At 44.8% G+C, this 12,764-nt stretch overlaps 1 protein-coding gene across 7 annotated transcripts in view; it reads right to left on the bottom strand.

Annotated features, from left to right (window-relative positions):
- PLEKHG4 (pleckstrin homology and RhoGEF domain containing G4) overlaps positions 1–12,764 on the bottom strand; it is a 96,113-nt gene that overhangs the window by 47,723 nt on the left and 35,626 nt on the right. For 5 of the 7 annotated variants that reach the window (XM_064387296.1, XM_064387297.1, XM_064387299.1 and 2 more), the window contains 4 exons: positions 9,537–9,752; positions 5,648–5,771; positions 4,766–4,981; positions 4,480–4,573 (listed from right to left, as the gene is read on the bottom strand). In XM_064387296.1, the coding sequence (XP_064243366.1) occupies positions 4,480–4,573; positions 4,766–4,981; positions 5,648–5,771; positions 9,537–9,752 (650 nt within the window). The remainder of the gene's footprint in view (positions 1–4,479; positions 4,574–4,765; positions 4,982–5,647; positions 5,772–9,536; positions 9,753–12,764) is intronic. The other 2 variants (XM_064387302.1, XM_064387298.1) reach the window with 1 other exon arrangement.

A 12,764-nucleotide genomic window follows, 5' to 3' on the forward strand; every position in this document is an offset into this window, starting at 1 on the left:
TCTACTTACTGCCAATTTACAGTCAAGTACTTGCATCCTGTTTCTACTGTTAAACTGACAGAAATTCCAAATACAAGGGATGTTTGGCAGCTGTAGTTCAAACTCAGTGATCCAGGAGCAGCTCTCCAAATATAGAAGCATTCTACAGGGAAGTGAGAAACAGGCAGAGAGAGCAACAGTAGGAAGAGGGAAGCATGGCAGAAAGATCCAGACCATGGAGACAGGACTCCCTACATATGTGATGCCTGGACCAGGAAAGCAAGAAGAGCCATTTAAGCTGTTGTGCCACATGACTGAACAAGAGCCATCCCATTTCGATGTCTCCTCTGCAGTCTTTGTCTGCAAAGATCTCAGGAATTGTCAAGCAACAAATCCTTTCTGGTGTTGCTCGAGGTGCAAGGATCCTGCCACACAGCAGGCCACAACAGCAAAGGGAACTTGTTTAAATAAACAGCTCCAGCAGTGAGTAGGGTTAAATATCTGCCAGGAGCAGCAGAGCCACAGTACAGAGAGAAGTGGACCAAGACAAGGAGCTCAAATTCTGCAAGTGAAAGTAGCAGCAGAGATCCCAGAATAAAGGAAAAAGGCCTTTCTCTCATCCAGTCCTAAACCATGATCCTTTTAAACAGACAGCAAGAAAAACCCAACTGAAACACCTTCCAAAACCATGAGAGGTTTCTAAAATGTAAATTTCTCCAAAGTGAATTATCCACACTTTCACTGTTATTCGAACATTGATTAAAAGTCCAAAAAGGATTTATTGCACAATTAGGCTGCATTAGGCAAATACTGAAGAGAGGATGGGGAGATATTACAGCTGTATCACCAGCTCTGAATTTATCTGCTAGAAAGTACTGAAGGAAGAAGACTGCACACAGCTTCAAGACTGATGATGGTACTAAAAAATTTTTTTCTTACACAATCCCTCTTCTATGCCACCAGTCACGAGATGTGCAACATGAGTGAGGGCTAAAGGTAGTGATGGTGTAACAAGAGGTTACCACAATAGCCAAAACACTCACTTGTTTGTTACTCCTGAAAATAGAAACTGAAAAACCATCACAAATAAAGCTGTCAAGGGAAAAGTTCAAGGTTTTCCAACTCAAGAAGAAATTGTATTTCCAAAGAAATCAAGTACTTTTCACCACATTTTTTAGTTTAAACAGCTGAAGAGAAGTCGGTCTCATTTAGCACTGATGGAGCAACCCAAAGACTGAAACAGTTTATCAGGAGCATCTCAGCAGACGAGCAGAGCTGGGAACAGCAGGATGCCACTTGAGGAAGCTTTCCTGCAGCTTTATGCACAATCTCTTACCATCTTTGCTAACAAAACCAACTTTATGGAAGCAAAGAAGCAAGAGTCTCACACATATAAGTGAACTCTTCACCTCCCAGGACAGATACAGTTTGGACAGCATAGAAAAGAGGGGCATCAGTAGGAGTTCAGAAAGCACCAGGGTAAATAGAGAGCCTTTTATTATTATTCCTTTTAAGGAGAATTATAATTAAATTTTTTTTTAATGTTTCTCAGACTGAAGTTCCAGTTTTCTGGCTTCCTGCCCCAAATGGAAACCCATGGCCAGACTCAACAACACTGGCACAGTCTGAAGCACAGCTGCCAGGAATGTTTGCACACAGGGGAGAGTCCCCAGACACCTCAGTCAGTCTCAAAGTGACCACTCTAACGGAGTAGCAGGGGTTCCCTGTCTTTAACTTGACACTAGTACTTCTGCACTAAGTGAGAATGTAAATACATCTCTTGAACAGAAAGGTTTGCACAGAACTTCTCTGCTTTCAAATGCTAAACTGACTCTTCCCAGCCCAACACACAAACACAGCTGATTACAGGATTAAGCCTTCACACTGATATGGAAAATTCAAAAGAATCTCACTCTATTAAGACTCAGGCAGAGGGAAATCCCACAAATACTTGCTCACTGAAGGCAGGGCACACATTCCACTGTCTGCTCACTGAGCAAGGGATCAGTCTAGGACTTCTGAGTAGCAAAGTTCCTCTTAAGAGCTGCCCACCCTCCACAGCACAGAGCTTAGTGGTGACAGCCTGTAACCAAACATTACAGCATTTATCCCAGCAAAAACCCCTGCTCCAAAGCATCATTACGCAGTTTCCCACAGGAACAGGTCTGATCTATTCCTGCAACATGCACGCACTGTGCACTTCCCTTCACCTCCGCACAGAGCTGCCAGAGTTCCTCCTGCTCCTTCCTGAGATAGCTCTGCAGCAGATTTTTATTCTGCCCCACTCCCTCTGCTCCAGCTGCTGTCTGGGGCAGAAAGATTTCTCAGCCACTCAATAGTCTGAAAAGAAGGGGGGGGGAAATTTATTGCAGAATACAACTGGCCCTACCCTGAAGGCAGAGGACAAGCTCCCACCACTTTACCAAGTGGTTCTGGACAGAGCAACTGACAGACTCCCAGTGCTATAGGGAAAACTAACCTACAAGCACCCAAAGTTGTCTACTAACACTTAATTCCAATCATGCATTCATTCTGGAAAGATGGAGAAATGGAAGAAAGATTTCCTCAGGCTGACATATCCTGACCCAGGAACATTTGCTCCCCAGGAGTCTCTTAGGCTTAACACACCCCACCAGGAAGGCACTCTGCAATAGGGCATCTGATCTGTGCTTCCCCACTGTGAAGCAGTGCTTCCCACTGCTGGGTTAAGAGGAAAACAGCCACTCAGAATTGAATAAACAGTGCTGGACCTCAACATTAAACATGTTCCAGCACATTATCATAGTAAGCTTCACAGAAACTATGTAAGTAAAATCCTGTATAAGGGGAATGGTGGACAGCAGAGAAATGAGCTCTAGAGACAGTCTGCCAGAGACAAGAAATGCTGAGATGTGCAAGGGATTTCAGAAAGGACCCCAAGGAGGTGATGTGCACTGACCTTAGAGGCATAACATACAGTCTGTACCTCAGTGTTATCACTGGCCAAGCCACTCCTGCTGCACTCCAGAACACTTAGCTTGCCTCACTGCAGTTACACTCAGTTTTCTGTATTACTCTATCCTTGTTCCAGAGCAGAGAAGAACATTGCCATGGGATTACAGAGTAAATATTGAGGATCTTAGTGGGGCCAGGGATTACTCCTGTGCCATAATTAGGTGATAAACTAGCTGAACAGGTCTCCTTTACAGAGTCTTCAGAAGAGTCAGTGTAAGGATCAAAAACCCATAAGCAGAGTAATCAGCCTCTGTAAATAGTCAGAGTAATCAGTCACTGTTACCTGGAGCACACACTGAGTCCAGCAATCAGTCTTGCAGCACACTAAACTCTGTTAAGTAACTGTAGCACCACCCTGATAAGGAGGTGCTCAGAGCCAAACAGCCATCACAGCATAGCAAAAAGCTTCCCCCCTCCCTCGTTTCAGAGGGGAAACTTAAGGTTAAAATGGCATTATTACCATGCTTGTATGAGAATTGAGACAGCCAGAACATGTTACTGATTTCCAAATCAGGCAACTAAGACTGCCATGCAACTTACATGGACAGTGAAATGCTCAAAAGCTTTAGCAAGCCCACTGCCATGTGGGCACAGCATAAAAGAATGTATTTGCTTGTTACCTCTGCAGAACTGAGCAGGGCATAGATTACTCCTTCACCACAGAGAATGAGCACGCTGATGGAGCTCACAGCTCCACCCAGCCCAGGAAGCAGGAGGACAGACCTCTGAGTCAGACTCAACTCTCAGATGTGGCACTGAAGCACATAAACCACAGACATCAGCTTCATTAAAACATTGCCCTGTTCCAGTTTGCAGAGTTTGAGTCCTAAGAGACCTAAGCTCTGATTTAAAAGGAACACCTGCTTAAACAAGATTAGTCATCACTACAACCCAGCTTCTCCCTGTCTTTCTAAGAGCAGCAGATAGTTTCTATCTGGGAAGGGGGCAACACAACCCACTGGCCTCCCAAGTGACTGATATGAAAGCCTTTGACCTGAAGCAATATAGAGTTACAGCACATCCGATTCTAATCATTCACTGACGGCCACATCAACAGCTGCACGTGCTTTCCCACCTGGCACAGCAAGCAGTGTCCTTCCCATGACAGCAGGCAGAGGCCTCTCTCCCTCCCTTCTCTGTGGCAGGCAACAATCCCTGCACATTCCACACAGCCCCTCAGTGCAGGGGACAACACCTCCAAGCAAGATAATTCATGACAGCATTGAGACTTGGGTATGGCTTGCTCTCAGCACTGAGATGAAAGCAAATTTGGAGGGGTGGGGAGGGGTGTTCTCCCCTAACTCAGACTTGCTTAGGCTTTTTGCTTTGTCTGCAGTCTGGCAAGTCCAGGTCATCCTCCTACAGCAGGGCTGGGTGTGTATGTCCACCTCCCAAAGCCAACTGAAAGCCAGGTGGCAGATGGAGACATAAGCAGCAAATGGAGATGCAACATCCAGCCAGGACAGCAAGCCAGCCAGTGCTCCTCTGCCCAAGCTCGAGGCTCACCTGCAATGTGCTGAATGCCTTGAAGAGAGCAGGAACGGGCGAACAGCGACGAGCGTCCACAAGAACAGTCAGACCCAAAGCCTGACATTCTGGTCTGCAAGGACAAAGATAAAGAGGTCACCTTTGTCACCAATGAAAATTAACAAGACTATAGAAACAGAACCTGTAGTCATGGCAGGGTGAAAAAAACAGTACATTGTGGCTTTATAACAACAGGCACTAATTGGCCACCTTCTCCTAACAAAATATATACAAAGAAACCACCAAATAATTGCTCCGTTTTTACCTCTGCCATACGATTCTATGACTTCCACCAAATTTCCCATTTCTCCTATTCCTAGAATATGCGTCACTGATGGCAAAGGTGCTGATGCCCACTGGATAATCCACACAGGAAAACCAATTCTTCCTAACTGTGTTCAGAAACAAGCTTGGTTTCAGCTTCATTGCTTCAGGAGAGCAGTCTGGAGCAGACCCAATGCCTACCTCATCCAGAATCAGACTTGAAGGGAAAAGCATAAGAAACAAAGCATGAGTTTCACATGGATTAAGCCTGCTCCCCTTATTAATGGTTTAAAGGCCTCCAAAAAATCACTGTCAGAGTTGCTTTACCTCTTCTTTTTTAATCATCTAGAAGTGAAACATAGTGATGAGCTAGGGAAAAAATGTCTGTCACAGTGAAAGAAAGAGAAGCTCCAGCAAACTCCAGCCTGCAGACTCCAAACACAATTTTCAGCCACATATCAAGGCAGCCTCTCTACCCTTGCAGATCCTCCCTCCCTCTCAGCTTGGAGGCTGGCCCTCAAACACCATGTCACAACACTACCACAGAGCTGCTGCATGACTGCCCCATGACAGCTCCCAAATCCCATTTTCTGAACTAATGAAGGATAGCAAGAATGGCTTAGATTCATAGCAACACATGAAAACATTCAGTACATACCCAATTATATCACACCATGTGCACATGGCATACACAGAATAGGCAAAGTGCTTGCTGAACACAAGCCTGTTCACCCTAGCAGGAGATTCCCACCTGTGTAATTTCAGAACTGGCTGGACCAAGTTCCTAGGCCAATAAAGTCAACCTCCTTCCATTCCTGCCTCAATTCCCACCTCCAGGAAAGGCAAAGCAGGCAGGGCAGCAGCACACAAGAGCATCACAAACCTTGGGATGCTGTGCAAGTACAGAAGAAGGCGTACAAGCTCAGTGGTGTTGCAGTGGGGGTTTAACCAGACTGTGTTCCTGGTGGTGATTATGGCCACTGCACGTCCCGATTTGTCTCTTGTACCTGTAGAAATAGAGGGGGGGTGGAAATCACACAAGTCATTCAACAGAGCCTGGTTCCAGGTCTGTATGCATCATATTCTCCCACTAAGACCCCACCACCTTCCTGGAAATCCTCCATAGAACTCAATATAGTGTATGTTGCAGATGGTAGGAGGCTATAAACACACTCCCAAATGCTGCTCCAGAGTGAAGCAGATGAGCTCAGCTTGTCTCTCTCATGGTAGTGTTAAATTTGTACTGCTGTCTTCCACCCAAACACATTCTTCATAAATATGGCTGAAGCTGCCTAACAATAATCTTGAGAAAAGCAGAAATCTCATAAATTCAAGATACAGAATCTCTCACCTTCACATTGCTGTCAGATGAGAGAATGCAGACAGGTCTGCAGAACATGCACTGTTAGGAGACTGGGTACATGATGTGGGCTGAGCCCAGAATGTAACCAGTCAGCTCCTGCAAGCAAAGCCCTGGAGCAGGAGCCCAGAGCTCCTCCTCAGAGGCTGCAGAGAGGACAGCCCAGGAGCACACTCCTGCCTGCCTACAGCTCTGACAAAGGGCAGAGCCAGTGCTGGGCTTTCATTAAGTGCAGAGCTTGCTCAGAGCCCAGGGAATAGATACAGCACAGTATGGGCAACCCAGCTGAGTTGTGATACACTCAAGAAGGAGAAATCCCCCTGCTTCACTTAGCCAGGAAAGACAACGCCTCTCTGCCACCCATTTTCCAAAAGCCCAAAGTCACAGCTTATCACAGGAGAAGGACCTTACAGTGCCAGCTTTGGGATTATGTCCAGCCCCCTCTCTAGGTGCAAAAGCAGTGTAAAGAGCGGGTGGATGCAGCACTGTGGAAAGCCAGAACTGCTTCTGAGACTCAAAATCAGGCAGTACCTGCAGTAAGCCTGCTCAAGGAACTGGGACAGTAAGTGATTTGGGGAACAGGAGGGACAACACCTCTTTTGTGCGAAAAGTAATTCAAGAACAGGAGCCATTTCCTGTCATACAAACAGTGTAAGAAGGATGGGGGGTGGGCAGAAATCCCAAGCACAAGACAAAGCCAGAGACTTAGAGAAATCTGTTTCTTTCTCTCCTTAACTCTGTTGCTACCACAGGAGATACTGTCCTGGACCACCTCTCTCCCCCATCCAGGGACAAGCATGCCAGTTGTCAGGTAAAACAGACACAGATGGACAGCCACAAGCATGGAAAGCTGCCCTGGTGTGATCTCAATCTGCCACTTGGACACGACTTGAGTAAGGGCCACAGACACAGATGGGCACCATTCTGAAGCAGGGCTTTCCACCTCCCCTGTAGGGACCAAAACTGTGACACAGTCTTTCTCCTGCTAACAAAAATCTTTCATCATCAGTGTGATTCAGGAGGACTTCTATTACTCTTGAAATACTGTAGCCTGGATGCTGCATAATCAAAGAGATGGAAAGAAATTAGAAAAAGCTCATTAATATAATTTATTTCATAAGCTAAGGGGACCATCACAAAATAAAATAAAAAACCAAAGCCCTCAATTACTGTAAAAATGGCTCAATAAAAGCTTTTTCATTCTGAAGCAACATCTTCTGTCCATCAAGCAGGTTGGGCATCACCAGAATTTGATTAAACCTTGAACTTCCACCTAGTAGTCTGGGAATTGCCTGACCAGGTCAAAAAAGCAACCAGAACCACCAGGGCTAGGTCTTCAACAGTGGCATAATCCAAAACTGAAACTATCCTAAAAGTTTCAGCTAACTACATCAGCTACTAGTTTATTACTTATTCACCATTCATTACAAAAGTTATTCTTTCTAATGTAATTACTGTATCATTACCACTGACTAACATAAAGCATTTAACTGAGTGGTGAGTACATTCCCTCAGGTGTGAGGACTGCCCACTGAAACCCCAAAGAGGCAAAGAGGTCAATCAAATCTGATAGTGCTTTTACAGGAAACATAATTCCTTCCTTAGAGAAAAACTTGCTTGGAAGCAGTATCAAATCCAATCCTTGCTTTTTTGTGGCATTTGAAGGGCATTTGATATCCCTCCATCACATATTCAAATGCTTTTGTCTCATTTAACAGTGGTACATTATGATGGGAATCTGTGACAAAGGGAGTGTTAGGTAACATGGACCAGCTCCTGCAACAGCATGGACTGAGAGCTTCTCTGAAAGACCTTCTCTAATCCTGTAACTTTTTGGGCTGTTATATACAGCATAAAAATGTCCAAACTGATCAGCAGACCAGAAGATTAAAAATCCTCCTTTGGAATTTGTTGTAACAGTTCATCTCCTAATGCAAAGTTGCGTGTATGAATGTACCATTACTCTGCCCTGTTCTTGGTTTTCCATTTCACCTTCTTTCAGAAACTGGAAAAGTTTTAACTCCCTTCTTCCTTCCTGGCACAAAGGTGATGTCACTTCTTTCTCAGTCATACTATGAGATAAACAACCTTCCAGTCTCTTGTTGTAAGACACCCAGTTTAGAAAGGGCTGTAACCCTTCTCTGCACCACTTCTAGTATTTACTATTTCCTTTTACAATAGAGCCCAAACTATTTCAGAGGCATCACCAACAAGTACACAGAGGTAAAAAATCAGTCTCTTAATCTAGTTGTCCCCTCCCCTTTACACAACTGAGGTCAAAATGGGTCTTGCAGACCCAGCACCACCTGGGAGATGCCTGTGCTGCCTTTCTGCTCTCCGTCCCTACTCCTCCACACTGCACAGTCTCCCTGACCTCTTCTCTGAGGTTGGGCTCTCTGCCCAATTTTCAACTTGTCCGTGGCCCCTGAGCTGATCAAATGCAGCTCCTGCTGCCCCACACTGCACAACCCCCTCGCTGGCTCTGGAAGGACAAGCCCACAGGGGCTCCTTACACAGAGCTGCCAAATGCTGCTTCTCACTAGAGAGGTAGATCTTACTTCCTCTGCTTTGCTTCGTGTTTGGTTAAACACAAAGACGTCCTGTGTGGGCCCTGTACACCAAGCAACCCTGGCTGCTCTGCCCAACAGCCTCAGCTTTGTTCACCCCTCTGCCAGTATTCATCCCATACAGAAATTTTATCTGCAGCTATTTGATATTCATTGCTCTATCAGATGCAAACACTGAGTAACATTTGATCTACAACCTGATTCTGGCAGAATAATTCTGGGAAGTTCTCCCTTGATAGTTGGTTTTGTCATCTGCTATTTAGCTACACTCTTGTTCACCCTACACATTGCTCATCCACTTCACTGGGATATTCCTTTCAACACCATTTGTTGGTGTTTTCTAATATTTTCTAAAAATCCACTGTATCTACGTGGCTACATTTAATCAACTAAACTTCTAATTACCAAAAATAAAACTGGTTTTCAGGAGTCCTGTCAAAGAGCATCTTCTACACTGCTATCCTTTAATTACCAAGCAAGCGAATGAAGTTCCTATTCTTCTGACCAGGTCTGATGTCAGGCCCACCAGCCCATCATTAGCTGCACCCTCACACTGCTCTTTTTGAACTCCTGGTATGAGCCCACAGATTTGGCATTTCTGACTCATACACGCTTGGTTAACATTTTGAGACTCCTGAGAGCAAATTAACATTAATGGGAGGGAAGTTCTACTTCCTGTCCTGCCCATTCGGAAACTTCAGAGGATTCAAGAAGTGGAACTTCTGAAGAGGTTTGGGGTGAAAGGAATAGAATTGGCACCAGTCACCAGTGCTGCAGAAGGAGGCTCACCTCCCCTGCCCTCTACAAACCACATTTCCAAGAGACATTCTGGCTCAGCTACTCACCAGGCAGGCAGGCAACTCCACTCCTGAGCACTTCTGGGTTCACATCCTTGACTATGGTAGGTGCAAACTGACCACCCCAGGCAGCTCCAGAAGTTGGGGATGTTGGGGGAGTCACAGGAGGTGAAGTTTCCTCCAGGGCACTGCTTTTACTCACTGGTTTCAACACACCTGTGCCAGTTGCCTCTTTTTTCATCTCTGTCTCTTCTGACATCACCCCTGTAAGACAAGCAACAAACAGAAGCTTGAGCAGAGTTACACCCAAAAGATCCCAGGTAAGTACCAGACTGGGGAGGGATGTGCTCCCAGCTCCAGCACTCTGCAGCTCCTCCAGCCCTTTAGCCATAGCATGCATGATCCAAAACTGGTTATAACATTAATACTACTGAAATTCTAAAAAAAGAAACCAATTTATTGTGAAGTTTGCAAAGTATAAAAGCTCAATTCAGATGGGGATTACTGTAGTCAAAGTCCTTTTTTCAGGTAACATATCAAGCAGTACATGTCTGCTCACAGCCTGGAAGTCTGGCACACTGCAAGTCCCTGGCTGAACTCCAGCAGCCTGAGCATGCTGAAGTGATAAACCAGCTTCTGACAGGGAGGGCTATCCCATCAGGACAGAATTACTCCCCCAACACCACTTTCAGATTAGTTCCTGAAAATATGAAGTCAACTGGAGGCTGACAAATCAGATGGAAATTAGCCAGAGACCTTGTTCTCCTTATCCAGCTTTTTTTAATTAACATTTAATGTGAAAGTCAGAAACACATTTAAAAACACTGAAGAATAGGATGATTACACCAATCAGCTCCTGCTCAAGAACTGGAGAAAATGCTTCCTTTGTCTGACACCTCAGCTCTAAAGTACAAGTTATTAGAATCAGTTAATTCTAAAATTAAATATCTTGCCTACTATATGGAAACTAAGGCTAGCTTATCAAGTTTAAATTTTTATGTAAAATTATCTGGAAAGAAGAAAAAAAGTATTTACCCACTATGCAAGAAGTATTATTCCCCATTTCCCAACACCACTAGAATTAGAAGCCAACAGTACATCTTCAATAATAGATCTTTAGTATCCTAAGTACACAACTAGGCTATCCCTATGTCTGCAGAAAGCTATACCAAATAAAAGACTATACTTCATTACAAAACCTGATACTTCAGTATCTACCAACAAAAATATCAACCTTTCTTCAGGAAAATAAGAGCGGAATATTTATTTGCTTGCTCTGAAGTCAGACACTTTAATTGCTATTTAAAATTTACTTCAACCATCCTACCTTCCTGCTGCATCAACAATGCTGACACTTGACTCAGTTTATTTACTAACAGATTCCAATACTTCATTAAAGAGCAGGACCAGGAACAAAGCAGTCCTTGAAGTGGCTTTCAATACAAGTTTTAGCAGTGAAGGAGATTTACAGGTTGAGGCTTAGCCTGAACTGCTTTCAAAATTGCTAAAATGGGTGAGAGAAATGCCCTGAGCAGCATGGCTCACTGCAACAAACCATGCAGCAGTGGGTGAAACTAGGAGGAGCTCCCAGACTCTGCAGCATCATGGGCATGATAGAATAGCTGCTCATTCCTCTTTGGTAACACCACTGGTTGAGGAGCATCCCTGGGATCCTCCTGCATCTGCTGCATTTGGCCACACAAGCTGCTGTGATGGCTTCAGGGCTCTGCCCAGTTCTGGCCTGCCCCACTCTGCTCCTAGGGCTACCTCAGCCTCCACTTCCCAGTGGTGCAAGAGGGCATCCACTTCACACAACACTGCTACATCTGCCTGAGCAGCCCTTCAGAGGGGCACTGATCTCCTGCAGAAAGGCTATCTTGAACATCACAGAGTCATGGAAGTTGTGCCCAAAGGTTTCCCATTAAGAGCTGGTAGACTTTCTAGGAGAACATGGAATCGCCCTATCAATGAGCTGTGAGGACTGGCAATAAGAACTACACAGTTTGTAGTAAAAGGGTCTGCATTAAATGACAAAAGCCTGCAAAGAGGACCAAAATGTGAGATTTAAAGAGGACAAGAAACGGAACATAGCTGTGTTCCACATAGGTTACACACCAGGGCAAGAGAAATACATAAATGTAGGTGACAATCCTGCCTTGGATATCTCTTAGGAACGAGGCAGCAGCTAGCAAAAAATAGGAAAGAAACATTTTGCTCAGCCCACCATACACAGTCATGCTACTGGTGCTTTTCAGCCCTGGGGAAACTTCACCAAAGCTGTGCAGCCTCCAGACTATGCACATCTTGCCCAAACAAAACCCTTCCCTGAGCTTCTGAAGGCCAGCTCAGATCTGCAGATGCCACTCTCCCAAACAGGCCCAAGCACACTGTTTGTTATTTGCAATCTGGGGCGGAGGCACTCACTGAAGCGGAAATTGTAGAATGCGGAGGATTACATCTAAAAGCAAATTGAGAGCAGGGACATCTGAATTTGCCGTGGTTGCAGGTTCCACCTTTCCCCGAGGTTAAGGAAGTGGTAGAGGAGGATTTGCTTGTGTGCATTTCAAAGAGACATTAGCATTTTCCCTGCAAACTGCCCCAGCACCAGTATCACCTATGCTAACATCAGGCAGGAACGGAACGCCCTAACAGGTGCTGCTGAATATGCCCCAGTGTGGCTTTTCAGCCTCTTTCTTGAATATCAAGATATTCTCCACCCACAAAATAGAGGAATTCTTTCCAGAGCTGCAAAGTTTCAAAATCCACTTTCATTTAGATGTTAGTCATTAGGAAAAAACAGCACTCACATTATCTGTGAATGGAACCAGTGTCAATTCTAAGCCATCAACTCAAAACAGCTCACATTTGACTTCAGACATTTTTCTATTTATATCTAAGTCATTCTAAGCCAGACTCTATTTGTGCACAAAATAAGCTCACGGAGAATGGAAGTAAAGGGAGAGAGTTAAGGGACAAGGAAAAACCTGCAGACACAGCAAACTCAGATGCCCCAGTTCTGAACATGTATTTTGACATAATCGACAATATCTGCTGTAACAAGCAAGCTTTTCCACCTCACACAGAGCAAATTGTGCCTCTGCCCACTGCTGCTGAGGTGTGAATTTCAGATCTGAATTGACCCAGTAAAGCTTAAGCTTTGTTGTTATTTATAGTTTAGGCAAGATACCCACAGTTTCCAATCATAGTAGCAAAATGACCTCAACAAGACACAGAGAATTTAACCTACAGAACCACCTTGCTGCAAAAGTAAAGTCC

Source organism: Passer domesticus, chromosome 12 (assembly GCF_036417665.1).
Source record: "Passer domesticus isolate bPasDom1 chromosome 12, bPasDom1.hap1, whole genome shotgun sequence".
NCBI lineage: Eukaryota > Metazoa > Chordata > Aves > Passeriformes > Passeridae > Passer > Passer domesticus.